The 26,748-nt window shown below is 34.5% G+C and overlaps 1 protein-coding gene across 1 annotated transcript in view; it reads right to left on the bottom strand.

The window, feature by feature from the left end:
- LOC138330711 (uncharacterized) overlaps positions 1-5,859 on the bottom strand; it is a 33,665-nt gene extending 27,806 nt beyond the window's left edge. The window contains exons 1-8 of the mRNA XM_069278270.1: positions 5,612-5,859; positions 4,526-4,672; positions 3,695-3,923; positions 3,241-3,344; positions 2,614-2,768; positions 1,264-1,432; positions 646-861; positions 85-311 (exon numbers count right to left, since the gene is read on the bottom strand). Coding sequence (XP_069134371.1) covers positions 85-311; positions 646-861; positions 1,264-1,432; positions 2,614-2,768; positions 3,241-3,344; positions 3,695-3,923; positions 4,526-4,668 — 1,243 coding nt within the window. The 5' untranslated portion in view covers positions 4,669-4,672; positions 5,612-5,859. The remainder of the gene's footprint in view (positions 1-84; positions 312-645; positions 862-1,263; positions 1,433-2,613; positions 2,769-3,240; positions 3,345-3,694; positions 3,924-4,525; positions 4,673-5,611) is intronic.
- Positions 5,860-26,748: the final 20,889 nt, after the last annotated feature.

Here is a 26,748-nt window from a genome sequence, read left to right as displayed (position 1 = left end):
GCAAATAAATATAATATTGTAATATCGTGTTATATTATTAAACATTATAATTATTTGATGGCAAAATATGATTAAAATACTTACTATCCCCTCCGTATATCACAGTAAATATAGTGCACAGACATGCTATCCCGCCGATCATCATACACGTGCAGTGCATCTTCTTCCTGCCGATACGGTTTAGGAACACCATCGTCATAGCTTTGGCGGGAAATTCAACAACAGCCAGAATAAAGAAATTTAGGTAGAAATTGCCACCTAGGTTGCCGGTATGCATTGTAACTCCGTAATACACCATACTGATCACAATCCTGAAATGGAAGAAGTCGAAAATATTCTTAAATGTTTGTGTAAAAGGCACACACATAAAGCATTAATAAATAAATACTGGGTAAGCAAATAAATAAATAAATAAAACACCTTCTTCCGTGACTTGTTGTTCAGGCGAGGAGCAAATATACGATGCAAACTATGGCATGTAAAAGACACTTTCTGTTTTGTTTTCTAGAGTTGTTCTTGTTCTAACATTTTGTTGTCAAAAGACAGAAGCAGCACGTCTTAAGAAATAAAAAAATAAATGTTTTTCAAATGCAATACAGTCAGACAATTGCAATAAATAATTTCACCTTTTTTAGAATTACTAACCAATTAAAAAACAAAATCATTGTCCTGAAAAACAGGACTTTCGACTTGAAAAGTTCCCAGATTTTGCCTTGTTTAGGAGTCTCCAGTGTTGATAAGTCAACCAGTTTCTCCTCAGACAAATCCACTTTGTTGGCCTGAGCTGCCTTCTCTATAATAACGGCGGCCTCCTCGTAACGGCTCTGACTGACTAACCATCTAGCGGATTCTGTTATCAACCTTAAACCAAACATAGACGTTTTCAACGAATAACATATATGAAAAATAGCAAGTTATTGTATTTTTAGTCTTTGTTCAATATCGGCAGCATAATATGTTGAGAGTTGCGCTTTGATATATGTTTAGTTTATGGAAAAAATAACCATTATAATAAATGTGTACAATTCCACTTATAACATCATTTGATTATGTGCTCCTTGACAACTACAACATCCTTGCATGTTTGTGCTAAGGTATCGAGATTCTTTCTTATTTTGTACATAGTATATAATCATACGATAAAATATCAAAGACATTATTCCGAACAACCAACCGGGTCACATTATACTGATAACGGAAGAACTGTGCAGTATTAACAACACGACATGCTCACACACTTAAGCGACGATACAATTAACTTACCACCAGTAGAAGAGAAAGAAGACGACTGGTGCCGTGACGGCGATCTGCACATACTGCCAGTTACGTGTGAAGTACTCCATTCCGGCCAAGTATACCAAACCAACAGCAAAGAACATGTGTATAGGAATACCCGCCCATACTCGCTTACTGGGCCCCACCATCTCAAGCCCTGGTCACAGAATCAGAATAAAAATTAAAAATAATTTTATATTACGATTCGGAATTGGAATAGTTCTGAAAAGAAGATAGATAATTTCATAACTTAAACATGAGTGACAGTGTACTTGATAAACTTTGCATTAACGCTATAGCTTGTGACATATACACCCCAAATAAATATTAAAAGATGAAATATGTGTTTTCGTAGAGTGAAATGTGAGCGCTTTTTTACGTTGTAACGTGACGCTACCCAAATTGGAACAATTTTTGAAGATAATTGTGAAAAAATTCTAATGTCTTTAGTTTCCACAAAAAGATGTCTTCAGTTTTAATTTCATGATTTGTTTACTGGTCAGCAGTGCATATATTTTGAAATAGAGAGCTTGAAGAATGCCCGGTATAGCCCCGTGTTTCAGCAGGTTCGAGTACCCAAAATGGAACCCCTCCTAAATATAGTCTGATTAAAAAATGTAGAGACATCATAAAAAATATTCATTTCAGGAAAGTTCAAACATTTTTAGTTTATTTAAGTCACATATCTGTCAAAAATATCCCATTGTGCAATTTTTTTCTTGTTTTAAAATACATGGTGTTTTTAGGGTTGTCGCACGACGTCGTTTCCCGGATTTTTTCACATATTCATTGTTTTGTTTATAAATACAGACAATAAGCAACTGGAAAGAAAATGACATCTAAAAATTGTCACAGTTACTATATTCAGCACCTTAATTTTTGTTCAAGACAGTTATTAGTAGTTTTGATTGTAAACGGAAAATTCTGTATCACATATTTTAACAGGGTTCCGTTTTGGGTAGCGTTCCAATTTGGGTAGCGTCACGTTAACCCATAGTTAATATATCGGAATACTTTGAGGAGAAAACGAAGTGGGAGATTCCTTCGTTATTGTTATACTTTCCAGTCGTTGCCAAGTAAACCTTCTTAAATATATTGATGTTTGATAATAGTGAAACATCCATTTAAACATATGAATCCATTGGTTTTCCAAGGGATCAATTTTCCCAAATTAATACGCAACGTTAGTGTCATTACGGTGGCTTTGCGATAACCTCGAAATTTCGCGCAATTCCCGGATTTAAAGAATGAACAAAAATATAAGTGGCCAAGCAGAAAGCCAGATTAAGTATGAAAAGAAAGAAAAAATAATGATTAGTATATAATACATGTACATACCAAGTACACAACAGACCATGAAGGCTCCGTGAACAGCTGCGCCATTGATGAACTCCAGAGCGCAAAAACTGTAGAATTCTGGCGCGAATACTGTCGCTGTAGAGGACGCCAAAAGGATGATAACTGAAATGGTGAATGTCTTCTTTCTTCCAATTCTAATTTAAAAAGAAAACAGTATCATATTACTATTGAGATTTCTCAATATGAAATCGGACTGAAATGAAAGCAGAACAATACCATTTGTTTTCCAACTGAAGTTCGAAAAGAATATACATTCATCAAATTGTTGTTATCTTTTTACAATCCTATTCGTACAACTTAATGCTTGTTAAAACAAAGCTTTACACCATAGCCGGGAGCTAATCCTTACATTGTCAAATGGGATGGAAGATGATTCTGTTGTTTGAAAAAGTACAACATTAATTTACATGTTTACGTTGTCTAAAGCAGTAATGCTGACGAATGTATTAATATCATTGTTTACCACAATCGGGAACACCGAACGTCATATCACAGAAATCTGTTTTTAGATTTCAAAATGGTATGCAAATGCAGTATCCTTTTGTCTCCTTCATATTTCTTCTGAAAAAATACCTACTGGAAAGTATAGTATTAGAGTTGACTTACACATCAGATAGAAGTCCAAATGATATATCCCCTACCAATACCCCGAAGTAAAACACCATCTCAGCCACCGACGTCTTTATAGACTCTCCACAAACCAGATTGTGCTGCACGTAAAGGACAAAAAACAACGGATGTTTGACATGCAATCGTTTCGTCTGCCTAAAATTCATCAGCGGACCTCGTAACTATGATCTAATTTAAGTAAGGCAAAATATCCACAATCAAAATTTTAGCTGATCATTCTTTCTGCGCAAAGGTGCTAATAAAGTTGTTGATAGCATATCTAGACACCTTTTGTCTACATGAAAATAAATCATTTCTTATTTTTAAATAAAAAAACTCTGAAAATCAGTATTAATTAAACGCTGTACCTTGTTAAAATAAGTATCACATATACATATCAAATACACATTATTTCTGTATAAATGATAATCTTATTTGTCTTATGACATACCCGTGATGTGAATGTCTCCAGAAAAACACTTTTGTCATACACCCAGTCTGTACATTTCTCTACAGTTCTGTTGGTGGGTGAACTTCCATTGTGATTCCAAGCATAATAGTGACACTGATCGTAGACATGTTGTTCGTCATCTGATGGCGGTATGGTGTAATTTATCCACTTCCGGTGTTCTTCACTCTGGACCTCATAGGTATCGTTACCCCATCCTTGTAATTTACACCTTAACCATTGTGACAAAAGAATATAAGAAGAAATATAACTTTGAAAAATTTGATTTATTTCACCAATGTCATTAGTTTTACCAAAAAACATGACTTCGTTTCAGGCCATTGTACCGAATAGCCTCTGGTGGTGCATGTATATATCATTAAGACTATATTGACATTCAACAACAATAGGATTACTCAAAGTAAGATGTATGCAATTTCCAACTTATCTGTCAAGAAAGCATTATATTAATTAACCTACAACTACATGATTGGACAAGTTTGCTATCGCATCCATCTGTTCAATATTTGGTGTAGATTTGTTATCAGGATGTTGTCTATTGACAGGAGAGTGCTTACTGTTAAGGAACTTCTGGTTCTAGTTTTTTTCCCCAATAAATAAAAACATATTAGCGATTCTGATCATGAAAATAATCAAACAAAACACTACGTTAGCCCCATTAAAACTACGTCTTCACAGTACAACTGCCCAGACATAATATATAGTAGATATATGAAAGACAAGAACCATAACAAAATTATTATCATTGTAATAAAAAAAATCAAATGAAGATTATCAAAGAGAAATGATGGGTATATGGAATTGAATACAGACCTGTGTTCAGGAGGTTCCATTACAAACACCAGTATCATCATATAACATCCGGTTATAATAGACGGCATGCATAGTAGTAGATAGAGGCGACGCTGGAAGTAACCGAACTCTCCTATACGGACTAACACATCGTCAAACCTCATCGTGCTAAAATGAAAATTAAAGAAAATAATAGTTCTTTTCGCTTTGTAATTGAAAACAATAAACTCATGTCGTAATACACAACGGTGACGTTACAAGATTTCAAATAAACTGGAAATAAAATATTGAAACTCATTTTTATTTTGTATTATTTGCATTGCCTCTGTTTGCCGTATCATCATTTTAGATTTTTATTAACACTACGGTGTGAAATGCATTTTAAAGTTGTTCAATCTCACTTACATATGTATTGCGATTTCTATGACGTTTGATGTACTATAAGGACTTTGGAACCATTAGGTTTAATTAATACAACAGATTTACTAAACATTGGTTGTCTATTTCCATATTTCATTATAGTAATATATAACAAATGATCTTTTTGACTATAGTAACAATTTCAAAATCGTTTCCTTATTTCTATATTTTTTTCTTTTTTACTATTACAAACAAACGAAGAAAATATTTTGACAGGTGTGCAATGCACTTGTTTGAGATATAATTAATAGCAGGCCTAATTACAGATTGGCAAATGTGTGTCAAAATAAGATGGGAGACATACATCAAGATAGCATGCTAAATATTGTCGTTACAATTACGATATGAAAATATTGCTAATGCTATCTCCGAAGAATGCGTACGAAATGATATCAGCTAATACTAGTGGTGTTTAGATCTACACTCGTGAGAACATTGACTGCATGTGATTAGATAAAAATCCTAGTCATGATATGTAACAGTATATGATAATAAATAACGGTCACTCACAAATACAATCACTGGTGAATATAAACATACGTCTTTGTCACTGAACAATCGTTTACATAAGTATCATCGATAAACAAGTATCTTATCTATCTTTTATCATATGGTGTTACTAGAAATTAAAAAAAAAACATCTCGCAGGATTTTTTCTCGGTATGACTACATAACTATATACAATACCTGCGTAGTGTCCCCCACGGCTAGAAAAGTGTCAGTTTGTCTGATGTATTTAGCCGAATGTCATGTTTGATTCCCTAAACACACGTGGTAACGGAGGTAGCGGGTCGGAGAACTGTGACATCTGGGCATCAAGTACAGGACCTGTGTGTTGCCTGAGGAATGCCATCAAACAGACCCAGTGTATTTAGGTCTGGTGTGATGTCTGTATGTAGTCAGGATACTGATTACAGGTCCACATCACCTTCCGAGCACACCTGGAGTTCAAATACACCCCAGGTATATAATGGTCCATTGCTGATTAGATTAGCAAAGCCGAGCAAGTTCGTTTTTTCTAGACCTGACCGGTCACACATCGATAAACATACATTACGCCTCGCTTATCGGTCATCGTAGTGCAACGATGCAACATATATTGGTTTGACATGTTTCGCAAATGATAGACAGATTAATTGCCAAACATTTTTGACTGCACAGTTTTAAAATGAACAAACAACAATAGGTTGGCTCTGCAAACAGTTTATCAGGTACCATACCAGTTCTATAAAAGAGACAATCATAAATTTATGGTCAAAACGGTCAGTCTTGAAGCTTACAGGAAGGAATATAGGATAATAAAAAAATATTTGCATTAAGAAGGTTTTTTACCACAATAGGTGCTGTTATTCAACTCTCAGGGAATTAAATAAAGGATGCAGCTGTTGATTAACAATTTGTTTATACCACACGTGGTATAAAATATGTACGCATTCTGATTAGATGATACGGTGAACTTTGACCGAACTACTTTTCCATAATCTCACGCCATCATTTGTCAACGTCATCAATATCAAATGACGTCATGCTATATTGTGATCGCCGCTAGACGTCCAAAACTGCTGTTGGAAAACGTATGCGTCGTGGTCGTTGTGTCAAAATACGTGACGTTTTCATGCATGGTATAAAATTGACCAAAAGTACTAATAATACATCTTGCCTGACAAATCTCACTGATGAGTTTCGTAGATTTAATGAGTCGGATACGAACTTGATCTTGATGGTAATGGCTTGATGACTATCTGGCGGGAAATAGACGTCGCCGTGTCGTGCGAATGCTTTTTCATGTATACATGTAGTCCGTCATTGAGTTTTATTTTCTGGAAGCAACTATGAAGATTTGAACCCAATAAGACGTTAAATGACTATCATTTAAAGACGTTCCCATTTAGAAGAATTTGATATAGATGGATTCTTTATTAAACGATGACTTTTGAATACAAATTAGTGTCTTTTTGCTGATGAAAATATTACTACACCTTATTTGCATATAATTCGGTAAATACACGTTACCGTATCCTCGCCGTATTTCTGGACACCCATGCAAAATGCTACCATATTTTGGAAAATTCTCTAGCATTCGTTTTGATGCGGATTTATTTGTTGAACAAGTGGAATAATTCAAGTGTCCTGTTTGAAGAAGACTTAATATTAACTACATAGGAATTGTCTTTAAGTTCTTCAGTATGCCATATAGCATATAAATGTTTTCACAACATCTATTGTTATGCCAATATATATCATAATCGTCTTGCGAATTAACTATGCTTAACCAACCAATGTAGGACATCATCGTTGCGCTCCACAAATCGCTCCAGATGAAGATAAGCATTCATCCATCTTTAAATTCATTTTTTCTGCTTATAAAACGTCAATAGTCAATGTTCTATTTAGGGAAATTACAATACACATGGAAACTGTAATGTCGTTTGAAAAATAACAATTAGATGCCCAGTATACGAACCCGGTGATGATAGTAAATTGTTTAATAATAATTCTCTTTTGCATTGTTTTGGTTTCTTTTTAACTGATTGATAAGAGGTCAAATAATTGATTAGGAATAATAGTTTGCTGTTAAGAAACATTTTTGCTGCGTCAATTCAAATATGAAAAAAAAAATGCTAAAAAAAATCAGTTTTTGAGTATTTTGCAATGTTAACATTTTGATTTGTGATCAAAGGGTCATAATCAGGGTTCAGACAAAAATATCGGTTTGAAGGTGGGGGTGAGGGGTGGGGTCTATTAGGTCTGATAACGTTTAACAGAAATGATATATCTCAGAAAAGTTATCATATTTACATACTTTTAGCGGTTGAACAATCTGGTTACATGCATGATTTCCTTCGTGTCAAAGATCACATTAATGTTTAATTCATATTGTCAAATTTATCAATAAATTTGCATTTGATGGACATGTATATTGTTAATGTTCAGGCAAAAATACTGTATATTTATGATATCGATACATCCATAAACACATGCATATACCTGGTGGGAAGAAAGAGAAAAAAAAGACGTTCTCTGTGGCTTTTGCTGCCAGGTCGAAAGTCTAACTCGCTGCATCACAATGTCAAAAATAAATGTTACATAAACTATTTATGAAATGTTATTTATCCATGGTACAATTTCACACCGAATCTAGAATATTGATTGCAAACTATTCTTGCTTAATGCTTAATACCGAGAAATGCAATGTGTTTCATCAAAATTCAATAGAGGATCGGCTCATCCAGCTGACTCGGATGATGCTATGATGGAAGTGATATTCCCATTGAAAAATAACTACAAAGTAATCAGCTTTTATCAGCAATCAAAATTATTAGAATTTCTATGGAATCAGAATTGCACGAAAAAGTGTAAAGAAAAAGTGCTCTCTCGCTCTCTCTTAACATAAAACATTTATTAAGTACCGTTTATTAATAAGTTATGATGTGATATTTATCACAATAACTTAATAAATAATTTATTTAAAATTTCGATTATTTTTTACAGTTACCTGTTATATGATTTCTGCATGCATATCACTCATCAAACAAGCAGTTTGGCAATACATAATGTGATGCAAGGTTTTTGGCTTGGTCCTTTATAAGTGCTTTTAAGGCGAAGTTACCAATGCTGTCTGCATTTTTGCGTTTAAATTTGTCATTTGAAATATAATTATTCTGAATACAACAAGAGACCCAGAAGGCCTGTATTGCTCACCTGGATTGTAATGCCAAGTATTGTTCTGAAAACAGGATCATTGCTTATTTTCTGAAGGATTTTAAATAATTAACAATATTTATACTAATTCTGTTCCTCTTCTCCAGAGGATGCTTATTGCCAAATTTGATTACAATCCACGCAGTACTCTGTGACTAGTAGCGATTAAAAGAATTTATCTCTATTTTCCCTATTGGACTCCGCCCCTCCTGCCCTCGGGGGTCAGAGCCAAAATCTATACAAACTCTGTTCCCCTTCCCCAATGGATGTTTCTGGCCAGATTTGGTTTCGATCTTTGCAGAACTCTATGACTTAAATTTATACAAACTACATGTATATATATTGAAAAATGACCTTGGCAAACTCTCAACGGACAGTCTCTTGAAAATGACCTTAGTGCATTCACATATGTAGCTGTTGCACAAACATAATTATCGAATTCTGTTATCGCCATTCTTAATATAAGCCCCCCTTATGTGCTGGTATCTAAATAACGTAATCACCGCTATTTGAATTGAAATTTTGTATTGTTATCATCGTTGTGTTTTGTGTTTTGTGTTGTTGTGTTATGTTGTTATGTTGTGTGTAATTGGTGTGTTGTTGGATGCTGTGTGGCTGTGTTTTGTGTGGTTGTGATGTGTGTTGTGTTGTTGTGTGTCGTGTTGTTGTGTGATGTTGTGTTGTGTGATGTTGTGTTGTGTGTTGTGTTGTTGTTGTGTTTTGTTGTTGTTCGGTGGTGTTGTATTGTTGTTGCGTGGTTGTGTGTTGTGGTGTGGTTGTGTTGTGTGTTGTGGTGTGGTTGTGTGGTGTTGTGTGATGTGTTGTTGTGTTGTGTGTTGTGTTGTATGGTGGTGTCGTGTGTTGTGTTGTTGTGTTTTGTTGTTGTTGGGTGGTATTATATTGTTGTTGCGTGGTTGTGTGTTGTGGTGTGGTTGTGTTGTGTGTTGTTGTGTTGTATGTTGTGGTGTGGTTGTGTTGTGTGTTGTTGTGTTGTGTGATGTGTTGTTGTGTGATGTTGTGTTGTGTGGTGTTGTTGTACAAAATATGTTATGTGTCAATAGGATTAGATATCAGGCATATCCTATCTTAGTCTTCTCCTGAGAAGGGTCACATTTCAACGGGGTCCATTTTCAATGGGTCGGTGTGAAAAGTGCGCTAAAGGTCAGTTTTCAACGGTTTTCGGGGTCATTTTTCAACGTTGAAACGCATATTATATCGGCCACATCGCCAGTATGAATCTTAATTAGCTTATGTTCAAGATGTTTGTCATAATGGGGCTTATGTTGTCTTAATGACGGCACTTTGTATAGATGTGTAGGATGATTTTGAAAGTAAAATTATCGCTCTTTCCAACGGTAGTAACCGTTTTTATGACGATATACTTGAAATGTGTTTTTATAGCCGCTAAAGGTGAGCGGGTTAGATATAAACTTTATTTATTTTACATCGATTGAGAAACAAGTTATACAACTTATGTAAATCACTCTCGATGGCCTGGATGTAAGCGCGCAATTACAAGGGGGCTTAGTGTGGGAGGAAACTGGAGTGCCCGGAGAAAACCCACGTGATCGGGCAGGTGACCACTGACCTTTTCACGTCCGTGTCCGGGATCGAACCCCGGCCGTCTAGGTGAAAGGCAAGCGGCTTAACCACTACACAACCCGATCACCCGTTCAAGGTGGGCGGGTTAGAAATTTGGAGTCTAAGGCTTGCCACCCTTCTCGTATATAGTACCATGTAGAATATGATTTTTTATCGTTATTGATCTAGACCTCTAAAACGTCTAAAAATGGTCTTAGGGCACTCTGGTGGATCCATGATTATATTATCTGTAACTAATTCTCAGATCTCTGTGCTTGGAAATTGGGATGCTGCTATACCCGTGCTTGCCGTTATATGTACACACTTTTCCCTGCGTTAGTGAGTTCATCATATACATGTACTTCTGATAGTAAGAAACTTTTTCCTGAACCAGCCTGACCTAAGATAACAACACTATGTCCGTCTTTACCCGCTTTTAAACTTTCTTCTTGATCAGCTGTCAAATCCATCGTGTTTTACCGCACTTTTGTAAACACATACCTCTTACTATATTTATCGACCATTCATATTGCTCATTGCAAATATGCTCGCTTGAAAGATCAACTTCCGTTCCGCAGTTGATGCATCGTGATAGCAGTGTACAGTAAGACCGAATGGCCATGGGCGAGATTTTTATTAAGCAGAAAGCCCCTGTTTTATCATATGCATAAGAAATTGTAAAAAATGTATATGTCCTAAAATTGGTGAATTCAATCTATAGAATTATATACAAGCTTCACATTTTCAAAATGAAATTCAGCTAAATGGGTTCGAGGTTAATGGTTTGAGGGTATCCCAATGTGCGTGTAAGATGGAAAAACTACAAGGTAAGATTGCTCAAAAGTTTAATGTTATACCTATGTCGAAATAGGCTCAGTTCCGCTATCACGGCAGTGTTGCTTGGTTTTAAACTGTGTTCAAGAAAAAAAATCCTAGATGGGGTGTAATTTTGGGTTAAAGATCCCAATTTTTTTGCATTAAAAAAGAATGGTTACCAACGTTTTTACAGGCTCACAAAACCACAAAAAGTAGAACTGTCCAAAAATGAACAATTGCAAATGTTGTGTAGATTAAAAATACATATACTTTTATATATTTTTAAGGTTAAAAACCTGTGTGTACATAATTAAAGTCTGCATTTTATTTTGCTGAAATTTTCAAATCTATTGTACACTGCCACCCGTACGCTACCAATCTCTCCCAGAGTTCATTGCGGTCCTCTGTCAACGGCTCACGAACTGGCCGTCTGTTGACCTCGGCTCATTACGGAACCAACATGTCCGTCTTAGTTACGGAACAATTGCTGGTTAATGACGTCATAGTTAGTTGTTCGTATACATTATCAATGATGGCGCAAGTAATAGTTGATAATGTTGGAGATATAACACAATACAAACAACATTATTGGCTAACGAAGTATTAGCTTTATTCTTTAAGAGTGGTAACAAAAGATCGTCAATTCCATTTCGCCCAGAAGGTGGCGATATATTTGTATTTAAACCTGACTGTCCATTAGAAATAAATAATTGGAAGGCAGATGAACATCGGTGGAATAATGCAATTTCCAAACTACTACCACGGAAGGATCCTTTATTCAGAAAGGCCTATTTTTACATTGTATGTGAAAGGGGAAGACCAGAAGTCCATACCTGGTCATGGTGCTTCTATAATATACCAGGTAATAGTGTTGTGGTGCTTGTTGTCAATAATGTCATGGTGCTACTATAATATACCAGGTATTAGTGTTGTGGTGCTTGTTGGTCAATAATGTCATGGTGCTTATAATATATCAGGTATTAAATATATCAGGTATTAGTGTTGTGGTGCATGTTGGTCAATAATGTCATGGTGCTTCTATAATATACCAGGTATTAGTGTTGTGGTGCTTGTTGTCAATAATGTCATGGTGCTACTATAATATACCAGGTATTAGTGTTGTGGTGCTTGTTGGTCAATAATGTCATGGTGCTATATAATATATCAGGTATTAAGTTGTGTGTTGTTGCAATCATATGGTGCTCTATAATATATCAGGTATTAGTGTTGTGGTGCTTGTTGTCAATAATGTCATGGTGCTTCTATAATATATCAGGTATTAAATGTTGTGGTGCTTGTTGTCAATAATGTCATGATGCTTATAATATATCAGGTATTAAGTGTTGTGGTGCATGTTGTCAATAATGTCATGGTGCTACTATAATATATCAGGTATTAAGTGTTGTGGTGCTTGTTGTCAATAATGTCATGGTGCTACTATAACATATCAGGTATTAAGTGTTGTGGTGCTTGTTGTCAATAATGTCATGGTGCTACTATAATATATCAGGTATTAAGTGTTGTGGTGCTTGTTGTCAATAATGTCATGGTGCTACTATAATATATCAGGTATTAAGTGTTGTGGTGCTTGTTGTCAATAATGTCATGGTGCTACTATAATATATATCAGGTATTAAGTGTTGTGGTGCTTGTTGTCAATAATGTCATGGTGCTACTATAATATATCAGGTATTAAGTGTTGTGGTGCTTGTTGTCAATAATGTCATGGTGCTACTTATAATATATCAGGTATTAAGTGTTGTGGTGCTTGTTGTCAATAATGTCATGGTGCTACTATAATATATCAGGTATTAAGTGTTGTGGTGCTATGTTGGTCAATAATGTCATGGTGCTACTATAATATATCAGGTATTAAGTGTTGTGGTGCTTGTTGTCAATAATGTCATGGTGCTTATAACATATCAGGTATTAAGTGTTGTGGTGCTTGTTGTCAATAATGTCATGGTGCTACTATAATATATAGGTTTAGGTATTAAGTGTTGTGGTGTATGTTGGTCAATAATGTCATGGTGCTACTATAATATATCAGGTATTAAGTGTTGTGGTGCTTGTTGTCAATAATGTCATGGTGCTTATAATATATCAGGTATTAAGTGTTGTGGTGCTTGTTGTCAATAATGTCATGGTGCTACTATAATATATCAGGTATTAAGTGTTGTGGTGTATGTTGGTCAATAATGTCATGGTGCTACTATAATATATCAGGTATTAAGTGTTGTGGTGCTTGTTTTCAATAATGTCATGGTGCTACTATAATATATCAGGTATTAAGTGTTGTGGTGCTTGTTGGTCAATAATGTCATGGTGCTACTATAATATATATCAGGTATTAAGTGTTGTGGTGCTTGTTGTCAATAATGTCATGGTGCTTATATAATATATCAGGTATTAAGTGTTGTGGTGCTTGTTGTCAATATATGTCATGCTATGGTGCTTATAATATATCAGGTATTAAGTGTTGTGGTGCTTGTTGTCAATAATGTCATGGTGCTACTATAATATATCAGGTATTAAGTGTTGTGGTGCTTGTTGTCAATAATGTCATGGTGCTACTATAATATACCAGGTATTAAGTGTTGTGGTGCTTGTTGTCAATAATGTCATGGTGCTACTATAATATATCAGGTATTAAGTGTTGTGGTGCTTGTTGTCAATAATGTCATGGTGCTACTATAATATACCAGGTATTAGTGTTGTGGTGCTTGTTGGTCAATAATGTCATGGTGCTACTATAATATACCAGGTATTAAGTGTTGTGGTGCTTGTTGGTCAATAATGTCATGGTCTTGGTATAGTGTTGTGGTGTTTGTCTATGTCATGGTGCTACTATAATATATCAGGTATTAAGTGTTGTGGTGCTTGTTGTCATTAATGTCATGGTGCTACTATAATATATCAGGTATTAAGTGTTGTGGTGCTTGTTGTCAATAATGTCATGGTGCTACTATAATATATCAGGTATTAAGTGTTGTGGTGCTTGTTGTCAATAATGTCATGGTGCTACTATAATATATCAGGTATTAAGTGTTGTGGTGCTTGTTGTCAATAATGTCATGGTGCTTATAATATATCAGGTATTAAGTGTTGTGGTGCTTGTTGTCAATAATGTCATGGTGCTACTATAATATATCAGGTATTAAGTGTTGTGGTGCTTGTTGTCAATAATGTCATGGTGCTACTATAATATATCAGGTATTAAGTGTTGTGGTGCTTGTTGTCAATAATGTCATGGTGCTACTATAATATATCAGGTATTAAGTGTTGTGGTGCTTGTTGTCATTAAGGTATTAAGTGTTGTGGTGCTTGTTGGTCAATAATGTCATGGTGCTTATAATATATCAGGTATTAAGTGTTGTGGTGCTTGTTGTCAATAATGTCATGGTGCTACTATAATATATCAGGTATTAAGTGTTGTGGTGCTTGTTGGTCAATAATGTCATGGTGCTTATATAATATATCAGGTATTAAGTGTTGTGGTGCTTGTTGTCAATAATGTCATGGTGCTACTATAATATATCAGGTATTAAGTGTTGTGGTGCTTGTTGGTCAATAATGTCATGGTGCTACTATAATATATCAGGTATTAAGTGTTGTGGTGCTTGTTGTCAATAATGTCATGGTGCTACTATAATATACCAGGTATTAAGTGTTGTGGTGCTTGTTGGTCAATAATGTCATGGTGCTACTATAATATATCAGGTATTAAGTGTTGTGGTGCTTGTTGTCAATAATGTCATGGTGCTACTATAATATACCAGGTATTAAGTGTTGTGGTGCTTGTTGGTCAATAATGTCATGGTGCTACTATAATATACCAGGTATTAAGTGTTGTGGTGCTTGTTGGTCAATAATGTCATGGTGCTTATAATATATCAGGTATTAAATATATCAGGTATTTAAGTGTTGTGGTGCTGTTGGTCAATAATGTCATGATGCTACTATAATATATCAGGTATTAAGTGTTGTGGTGTATGTTGGTCAATAATGTCATGATGCTCTATAAATACAGGTATTAGTGTTGTGGTGCTTGTTGTCAATAATGTCATGGTGCTTATAATATATCAGGTATTAAATATATCAGGTATTAGTGTTGTGGTGCCTGTTGGTCAATAATGTCATGGTGCTACTATAATATACCAGGTATTAAGTGTTGTGGTGTATGTTGGTCAATAATGTCATGGTGCTACTATAATATACCAGGTATTAAGTGTTGTGGTGCTTGTTGTCAATAATGTCATGGTGCTTATAATATATCAGGTATTAAATATATCAGGTATTAAGTGTTGTGGTGCCTGTTGGTCAATAATGTCATGGTGCTACTATAATATATCAGGTATTACGTGTTGTGGTGCATGTTGGTCAATAATGTCATGGTGCTACTATAATATATCAGGTATTAAGTGTTGTGGTGCTTGTTGGTCAATAATGTCATGGTGCTACTATAATATATCAGGTATTAAGTGTTGTGGTGCTTGTTGTCAATAATGTCATGGTGCTACTATAATATATCAGGTATTAAGTGTTGTGGTGCTTGTTGGTCAATAATGTCATGGTGCTACTATAATATATCAGGTATTAAGTGTTGTGGTGCATGTTGGTCAATAATGTCATGGTGCTTCTATAATATACCAGGTATTAGTGTTGTGGTGCTTGTTGTCAATAATGTCATGGTGCTACTATAATATATCAGGTATTAAGTGTTGTGGTGCTTGTTGTCAATAATGTCATGGTGCTACTATAATATATCAGGTATTAAGTGTTGTGGTGCATGTTGGTCAATAATGTCATGGTGCTTCTATAATATATCAGGTATTAAGTGTTGTGGTGCTTGTTGTCAATAATGTCATGGTGCTACTATAATATATATATATCAGGTATTAAGTGTTGTGGTGCTTGTTGGTCAATAATGTCATGGTGCTACTATAATATATCAGGTATTAAGTGTTGTGGTGCTTGTTGTCAATAATGTCATGGTGCTTCTATAATATATCAGGTATTAAGTGTTGTGGTGCTTGTTGTCAATAATGTCATGGTGCTACTATAATATATCAGGTATTAAGTGTTGTGGTGCTTGTTGTCAATAATGTCATGGTGCTACTATAATATATCAGGTATTAAGTGTTGTGGTGTATGTTGGTCAATAATGTCATGGTGCTTATAATATATCAGGTATTAATATTCAGGTATTAAGTGTTGTGGTGCTTGTTGTCAATAATGTCATGGTGCTACTATAATATATCATATATTAAGTGTTGTGGTGCTTGTTGTCAATAATGTGATGGTGCTTATATAATATACCAGGTATTAGTGTTGTGGTGTTGTTGGTCAATAATGTCATGGTGCTTATAATATATCAGGTATTAAATATATCAGGTATTAGTGTTGTGGTGCATGTTGGTCAATAATGTCATGGTGCTACTATAATATACCAGGTATTAAGTGTTGTGGTGCTTGTTGTCAATAATGTCATGGTGCTACTATAATATACCAGGTATTAAGTGTTGTGGTGCTTGTTGGTCAATAATGTCATGGTGCTTATAATATATCAGGTATTAAATATATCAGGTATTAGTGTTGTGGTGCCTGTTGGTCAATAATGTCATGGTGCTACTATAATATATCAGGTATTACGTGTTGTGGTGTATGTTGATCAATAATGTCATGGTGCTTATATAATCATATCAGGTATTAAGTGTTGTGGTGCTTGTTGTCAATAATGTCATGGTGCTTATAATATATCAGGTATTAAATATATCAGGTATTAGTGTTGTGGTGCTTGTTGGTCAATAATGTCATGGTGCTTATAATATATCAGGTATTAAATATATCAGGTATTAGTGTTGTGGTGCCTGTTGGTCAATAATGTCATGGTGCTACTATAATATACCAGGTATTAAGTGTTGTGGTGCTTGTTGGTCAATAATGTCATGGTGCTACTATAATATATCAGGTATTAAGTGTTGTGGTGCTTGTTGGTCAATAATGTCATGGTGCTACTATAATATATCAGGTATTACGTGTTGTGGTGCTTGTTGGTCAATAATGTCATGGTGCTACTATAATATACCAGGTATTAAGTGTTGTGGTGCTTGTTGGTCAATAATGTCATGGTGCTACTATAATATATCAGGTATTAAGTGTTGTGGTGCTTGTTGGTCAATAATGTCATGGTGCTACTATAATATATCAGGTATTAAGTGTTGTGGTGCATGTTGGTCAATAATGTCATGGTGCTACTATAATATACCAGGTATTAAGTGTTGTGGTGCTTGTTGTCAATAATGTCATGGTGCTACTATAATATATCAGGTATTAAGTGTTGTGGTGCTTGTTGTCAATAATGTCATGGTGCTACTATAATATATCAGGTATTAAGTGTTGTGGTGCTTGTTGGTCAATAATGTCATGGTGCTACTATAATATATCAGGTATTACGTGTTGTGGTGCTTGTTGTCAATAATGTCATGGTGCTACTATAATATATCAGGTATTAAGTGTTGTGGTGCTTGTTGTCAATAATGTCATGGTGCTTATAATATATCAGGTATTAAATGTATCAGGTATTATTATAAACATATCAGGTATTACGTGTTGTGGTGCTTGTTGTCAATAATGTCATGGTGCTACTATAATATACCAGGTATTAAGTGTTGTGGTGCTTGTTGTCAATAATGTCATGGTGCTACTATAATATATCAGGTATTAAGTGTTGTGGTGCTTGTTGTCAATAATGTCATGGTGCTACTATAATATATCAGGTATTAAGTGTTGTGGTGCTTGTTGTCAATAATGTCATGGTGCTTATAATATATCAGGTATTAAGTGTTGTGGTGCTTGTTGTCAATAATGTCATGGTGCTACTATAATATATCAGGTATTGCTTGTTGTCAATAATGTCATGGTGCTACTATAATATATCAGGTATTAAGTGTTGTGGTGCTTGTTGTCAATAATGTCATGGTGCTACTATAATATATCAGGTATTACGTGTTGTGGTGCTTGTTTTCAATAATGTCATGGTGCTTATAATATATCAGGTATTAAATATATCAGGTATTAGTGTTGTGGTGCTTGTTTTCAATAATGTCATGGTGCTACTATAATATATCAGGTATTAAGTGTTGTGGTGCTTGTTGGTCAATAATGTCATGGTGCTACTATAATATATCAGGTATTAAGTGTTGTGGTGCTTGTTTTCAATAATGTCATGGTGCTACTATAATATATCAGGTATTAAGTGTTGTGGTGCTTGTTGTCAATAATGTCATGGTGCTTATAATATATCAGGTATTAAGTGTTGTGGTGCTTGTTGTCAATAATGTCATGGTGCTACTATAATATATCAGGTATTAAGTGTTGTGGTGCTTGTTGTCAATAATGTCATGGTGCTACTATAATATATCAGGTATTAAGTGTTGTGGTGCTTGTTGTCAATAATGTCATGGTGCTACTATAATATACCAGGTATTAAGTGTTGTGGTGCTTGTTGTCAATAATGTCATGGTGCTACTATAATATATCAGGTATTAAGTGTTGTGGTGCTTGTTGTCAATAATGTCATGGTGCTACTATAATATATCAGGTATTAAGTGTTGTGGTGCTTGTTGTCAATAATGTCATGGTGCTACTATAATATATCAGGTATTAAGTGTTGTGGTGCTTGTTGTCAATAATGTCATGTGCCTGCTGTTAATAATGTCATGGTGCTACTATAATATATCAGGTATTAAGTGTTGTGGTGCTTGTTGTCAATAATGTCATGATGCTACTATAATATATCAGGTATTAAGTGTTGTGGTGCTTGTTGTCAATAATGTCATGGTGCTTACTATAATATATCAGGTATTAAGTGTTGTGGTGCTTGTTGTCAATAATGTCATGGTGCTACTATAATATATCAGGTATTAAGTGTTGTGGTGCTTGTTGTCAATAATGTCATGATGCTACTATAATATATCAGGTATTAGTTTGTGGTGCTTGTTGTCAATCATGTCATGGTGCTTATAATATATCAGTATTAAGTGTTGTGGTGTATGTTGGTCAATCATGTCATGGTGCTTATAATATATCAGGTATTAAGTGTTGTGGTGCTTGTTGTCAATAATGTCATGATGCTACTATAATATATCAGGTATTAGTGTTGTGGTGCTTGTTGTCAATAATGTCATGGTGCTTATATAATATATCAGGTATTAAGTGTTGTGGTGCTTGTTGTCAATAATGTCATGGTGCTTATAATATATCAGGTATTAAGTGTTGTGGTGCTTGTTGTCAATAATGTCATGGTGCTTATAATATATCAGGTATTAAGTGTTGTGGTGCTTGTTGTCAATAATGTCATGGTGCTTATAATATATCAGGTATTAAGTGTTGTGGTGCTTTTTGTCAATATAGGGATTGAATTGCGCTTTTATGTTAACCATGCTTGTATGGAGCAATTCCTCTAAGAACATATTCTACGGGCGCGTTAGCACCCCATATTGAATATATTCTTAGAGGAATTGCTCCATATAAGCATTGTTAACATAAAAGCGAAATCCAATCCCTATATTTACACTCAAACGACTTTTTTTATTTATATTTTATGCAATAATATCGCCATTTGAATGTGACGTAATTATTCAATAAAAGTCGGTCAAAAGTGGGAGGAGCTTACTCAATTGAACAGCGAATGATGACTCTTCGCGTAAGGTAGAATTATTCATCCGCAACGACAAAAAAGTTCAATATTTTATTGTAAAATAAACATGACAAACAAAGTAAATTTCAGAGAAAATTTTATTTCATCAGATCAGAATTTTAAATATATATTCAATTTTGCTAAAAGTTAATATATAGCGTAATAACAAAGAATTTGTACTCGGCCACATGTGTGAACTCGTTGACCGTTTTGTGCAGCGATGCGAAGCTGACGCACGCTTACACACTGGAGTTTGCCGAAGTTGTCAATACATCGGTGTTCAAGTAGCTCAACGTGTTTGAGATTGTCGTCTGACTTAATCTACACTTAGATCCATCACCATCTACAGACGGAACAATTTCACTTGTGTTCGATGGGTACAATGCATTTGTGGTTACGCGTAACTGTCAACACGTGGATTACTAGTGGTGCAATGTTACCATGCAGTTATGGTAAACAAAATCGGCTAGTATTTGCGTCAATAATATCATGGTGCTTATATAATATATCAGGTATTAGTTTTGTGGTGTCTATTGGTCAATGAAGTCGTGGTGATTATCATATAGTGCTATGGTGCCTGTTGGTCAATAAAGATGAAAGATGCAAATAAGTTAATTTTGTTTTTTTATTCTCAGACCTCAGATTCACGATATGTTGTTTTAGGTCATCTGGTTGAAGTTCAGGATGAAAAGCCTACTCCTCCTTAACCCCATTGCGGATCACTACAAAATTTAGTATGAAATACCGTTATATTTAGGTCATCTGACCGCCGTTCGTAAACTTTTCATTCAAACGACTTCTTCTAATTAGCCGAAAGGCCCAGGCTACTGATATTTGGCCTGTAGCATGCTGTGATGAAGAACTACCACGTTTTGTACAAATGAAAGACCTTGATCTTCATTCAAGGTCACAGGAGTTAAATATGTCAAAAATCTTTAATGCGGCATCTTGTAAATAACTAAGAAGCCTAGAGACTGGATATTGGACTTGTAGCATGGTGGGGATCAAGGGACCTTCATTGGTGGTCTAATTCATCAAATATATTAGAACCTGAACTTTTTCTATTAGAAAAGTTCTTTTGTATTGCCTGAATTGTTTGCCAATACTATATTCTTTGAGGTGGTGTATTGTGCCAATAGTCAGATGACCGTTATGGCCCATGGGCCTCTTGTATATAGATAAGTTGGATCCGTCCCTGGGTATTGAGGAGTAGGGCTCCAAATGGGGAATATTTCTGAACACTTGTTTGGAATAGAACCAAATATGGTGTAGAACAATAAGATTTTACCTAAATGGGGCTGATTCGACCCCCACCCCACCCCACAGGACATAGGGTTCGAACATGGGATAGCATACATTAAAAAATGCCTTCATTAGGAAACATACAAAACTTTCTGAATTGAAGGTGGATCCTGAATAAACAAATAGAAAAATGTATGTAACTAAGTATTAGCATACTTAAGATTAAATCTTAACTATTCAATATAGATTATCGACCCTTTTAAAGAATTAACGATGAATGTCCACAGTAATCATTTGCACTTGGAGATATTTGGGATAAATCGATAATTATCAAGCATTATGTAATTATTTCAAAACAGTTTGTCCCTCTTACACATCCCAGTTCATATCGATTTTTTTATTGATTTTTGCCGTTATGAGTTTTGATTATATTGCAGATTGCAGTCCTTGTGAATGTGCATTGTGTGAAAAGAATATGAGCATCTACTGGAAGCTGGTGGATTATTTTATTTTCACAGGCCTGGATTTACTGCTGACTCTGCAAGATTCTGTTGACCACTTGGATCTGCTTGAATATACTTAATGCATCGTTTATGAACAGGATGTCATTGTCACTTCAAGTTACAATAAACTAAAATAATAAAATGCAAATATCGAAGATTGCAGTTGTTGCAAATCTTTGATCAAGAACATGAAACACAGCGTGTTTGGAACAGGACAGCTAATATAATATGTTTCTTTTATGTTTTTGTTTTCACTTCATCCACAACATCAAATTTCGTTTAACTTACCAATTAATTTTCAGCTCTAAAGTATGATAAGACAATGCAAGTGGCATAAATAATGCCTCAACAGAGAATCTTATTATTTTCATCATACTTGGTTTGTTACAACCCACTTTGAAAAATTAACGCAATTTGAACAATTATTTCAAAGTGCGTTAAATATGGTTCATATCAACGCACTTTGAAAGAAAAGTTGTTACGTATGAAACAACTCTCATTACTTGAATACTGTGTAAAGTTTAGAAACATCTACTAATATAGATGATAGTTTTTACAAATGCCTTTTAAGCTTAAAGTTCATATGATAGGAATGAAATATTATTAATATTACAGTTACATGTAAGTTCACGTTTTAATCATATGATCTTTAAATCATAAGTATATCATAAGTATATAATACTTATTAAATATTTAGATTTGTTGAGGTCAATGCTGTGATATATATGACCAAGAACGTTGACTCAGGTCATTAGTAAAGCTACTATCATGCGGTTAACACCATATAGAACGAATCAAAGGTCATTATTTTTACATTAAATTTAAAGTTATTTTGCCCTTTTTTATTCGAAAAGGAATCTTAAATGTACTTGTTAAATGGACAACGATGACCATTGGACATCATCCTAATGAACGCACTTCTGGGCAGTGGAGTTCATAAGCGCCATATCAACTTGGTTGCGACGTTACTTTAAATATCTATAGGGTGGCATAGAGTTGATATGCTTTAAATTAACCTTCTCGTGACAATAATATATTAGTCTATCATAATAGTGGAAAATTAGAGCATGTCACATATTTGAAAATACACAATGCAATGCCGGTAAGATTTATCTTATCATTGTTTTCCACAAACAATTTTGAAAATACTTATAAGTTATCGCGATAATCCTATCACAAGTTCGCAATAGATGGATTTTTAAATTATTATGCAATCTAACAATTACATAGTAATATGCATATCTAAAGTGATAAAGACTTTTATTTACAAGAATTGGATTTGTATTCTATTTCAGTATTTGCCTTCAATGATTTGCATTAAAATTGTAGAAAAAGTCATGTAAATTCATTGTTTTACTTTTTAAAATAGTTGACTAAGTATTGATACAAAACAACTTTCGTTGTAACACAATTGCACGCATTCAAATGGAAATATTGAAGCATAATGTATTAAAGTCATATACACAGTAATATAAAAGCACATATAATGCTTTTATTTACGGCAGCGTGTTAGGACCAATATATAGTTTTATTTATCATGTCCATACAGATTATTATCTTGTACGTTTAACTTAGTATCTTTTTAGTATCTATTGTTACAGTATCGTGTACGTTTGTACGTACGTATGCACAAACACTTATCTTGTACGTCTGTACGTACATCGTTGTATCATGTACGTACAACCTAGTATCTTGTACCTACAAATTATTATCTTGTACGTACAACTTCATATCTTACAAATTATTACAGTATCTTGTACGTACAACTTCATATCTTACAAATTATTACAGTATCTTGTACGTACAAATAATGATATAGTACATTTGCACGCACAACGTAGTATCTTGTACGTACAAGTTTATACACTAAGTTGTTCATATGTACAAGATACTACATATATATATGCTGTACGTACAAGATAGATACAATTAAAGACATGTATAGTGTCCCCTGTACGCCATCATAGGTACGTGTATTTCATTAGATATATAAAGTATAATACAATAAACAAGACTTTAAATCGTTAAAAATAAGGAAAACATCTTTTTTAGATAAGGTACCGTTTCATAAGTTGTAGGCCATATCTTAATCATATTACTACGGTGGCATGATTACTGTCATATCATCCATGTATGATAATGAGTTCAATAGTTATTTCGTTTGAACGCAATAATTATTTCGTTCGCACGCAATAATTATTTCGTTCGCACGCAATAATTATTTCGTTCGAACGCAATAATATTTCGTTCGCACGCAATAATATTTCGTTCGAACGCAATAATATTTCGTTCGAACGCAATAATATTTCGTTCCCACGCAATAATATTTCGTTCCCACGCAATAATATTTCGTTCGAACGCAATAATATTTCGTTCGAACGCAATAATATTCCGTTCGAACGCAATAATATTACGTTCCAACGCAATATTATTTCGTTCCCACGCAATAATATTTCGTACCCACGCAATAATATTTCGTTCCCACGCAATAATATTTCGTTCGAACGCAATAATATTTCGTTCCCACGCAATCATTTTATTTATTTCATGTCCGCTCCCAGCCACCGTACAAAAAAGCTGTTTGAAAACATACAATGTACCTTCTTAACCCACTTTGAAAAATTATTTCAAAGTGCGTTAAATCTGGTGCAAGTTAATGCACTTTGAAATAATTTTTCAAAGTGCATTATTTTTTCAAAGTGGGTTGTAACATTGGTTCCTAGTAGACAGACTTCATTCCAAGACGCATAAATTGTACAGTAGAGCTTACAAGTAAGCAGATTGTCCCCTATTTGGAAAAAATCAGGCAGCTGTTAAAGAGCAACACATTTATTGCAAAGCCCAGTACAATTCTGACATATATGATCCATCGTCTTTCAGTAGTTTCAGTAGTTCATTAAAATTGTTTATATGTTACAGGAGAACTACTTGCAAAAACGTGATGTTTTCTGTACAAAACATGTAAGTTCGTATAAACCCCATTTATTATGCTATTTGCTACAGGTCTTACTAATATTTGGCATGTAGCAGACTGGGATGAAAGGCTATCAAGTTGGTTCAAATAAATGACATTGGCATTCATTCAAGGTCACATGGATCAAAAAGGCTAAAATCTAATAATTGACTTCTTGTCAATAAGTAAGAGGCTTAAATACTGATATCGAAGCTGTACCATTCTGTGATGAAGTGCTACCTAGTTTGTTCATATGAATGACCTTGACCTTCATTCAAAGTCTCAGAGAACAAATAAGTTGCAATCTGTAACAACCTACTGAACTTAATGTGCACTTTATTTCTACTTCATGTATATGTTGTATTGTATTTCTAGTAAGATGGCTGTTAAGGTCCATTGGTCCTCTTGTTCTTTGGTGTGTTTATTTTAACCCAGTACTTTGTTAGCCAGTGGCATTTATAGTTCAACCACAGATTTTTTTTTATTTCTAATGCCAACCATATTTTGCCAAATACTAGTACAACCAACTTTGTCTCACTAACTCTGAATAAATTGTAAATCAGTGATCCTTGGTCTTAGAATCTGAAAAAAAAATGAATTTCATAAATTATTTCATAGCTGTAGAGATGTAAATTTCAAAATTGTATCAAGTTTTTGGCTCATTAGTTAAGCATTAAACGATCTTCCTATGGCATCTCTGGTCTACAAAGATGCCAGAGCTTTGCAGACAATCTTCATAATGCGCGCGCTAGATATGACATTCAACATTCAAAATCTGATCTTATCAATCCTTAAATGCGTCCAAGAATAGCCTGTATATAATTCTTTTACACATATCCCTTCAGTACTATCTGAGAATAACAATAATGGGATAAAACTTCACTTATGAATCCTGTCGAAACACAAGTTCCAAAAACGCACATCTAGGGTCCCATGGAGAACATATGCATAATAATTGAGCCAAACTCCTACAGTACCGTATTTTCCGGAGTATAAGTCGCAATGTTTCCCCCAGAAAATCGGGAGGACGACATATACACCAGTGCGACTAATACGTGGACGAAAACCAAAACCAAACGATGTTTGTGCATTATTATGTCGTGATTCACGTGTGAAAAACGTTTTTACACGCCGGTTTAGTAAAGTTATACATTTACATCGAAAAAATCTTTCTTGGAAATAGCACCAACATGAATTATCTACGGATAGACAGATGGATGGACAGACAGACGGACAGCAAAGACCAGACAAAATGCAATTTTAACATGAGCCAATATTATCAGACTGAATAAAAAAACCAATCACCATACATCTCATCTCCTAACGCCATCAAAGTGTCTCAAAACCATATCTAATTAAGCACCACAGGTGATTTGGTCTAAGCACCACATGTCACAAAACAGTATCATTAGGCATAATTCAGTCTTACATTTAGCACCACATCCCTTACATTTACATTTGTAGCACCACATCCCAAGACAATATTATCAGAATGAATAAAAAATCAATCACAATGCACCTCATCTCCTTACATTATCAAAATGTCTTAAAAACATATATAATTAAGCACCACAGGTGATTTGGTCTAAGCACCACATGTCACAAAACAGTATCAATAGGCATAATTCAGTCTTACATTTAGCACCACATCCTAAGGCAATATTATTAGACTGAATAAACAATCACCATACACCTCATCTCCTAATATTTTCAAACTTTCTCAAAAGCCATATATGATTATATGTATATATAAGCACCACATGTAATTTGGCACCATATGTTATAATACAGTATTAATTGGTATAAGAAACCACATTTTAAACCCAAAACCGCCTTACATATTTATTCTGCCTCAAAAACCATATATTAACAGAGATTTAAATATAATTTAAATCTATGATAATAAGCATCATTTGTTAATTTGGCCACAGCATCACATCCCATAAAGCATTATCAATTGGCACTACATACCATAAATAAGCACCACATGTAATATGTACACCTCCTTTACACAGGGATCTGAGAATCAGTTACAGATTATATTATCACGGACCTACCAGAGTGCCCCAAGACCATTTTAGACGTTTTTGAGGTTTAGATAAAAAAACGATAAAAATCATATTCTACATGGTACTATATACGAGAAGGGTGGAAAGCCTTTGACTCCAAATTTCTAACCCGCCTACCTTTAGCGGCTATAAAAACAAATTTCTAGTTCATCTTCATAAAAACGGTTACTACCGTTGGAAAGAGCGATATTTTTTCCTTTCAAAATATCATCCTATACATCTATACAAAGTGCCGTCTTTAAGACGATATAAGCCCC

The sequence above is a fragment of the Argopecten irradians genome, chromosome 1 (genome assembly GCF_041381155.1).
Source record: "Argopecten irradians isolate NY chromosome 1, Ai_NY, whole genome shotgun sequence".
In the NCBI taxonomy this organism is placed as follows: domain Eukaryota; kingdom Metazoa; phylum Mollusca; class Bivalvia; order Pectinida; family Pectinidae; genus Argopecten; species Argopecten irradians.
This window is presented reverse-complemented; position numbering and strand designations above follow the sequence as displayed.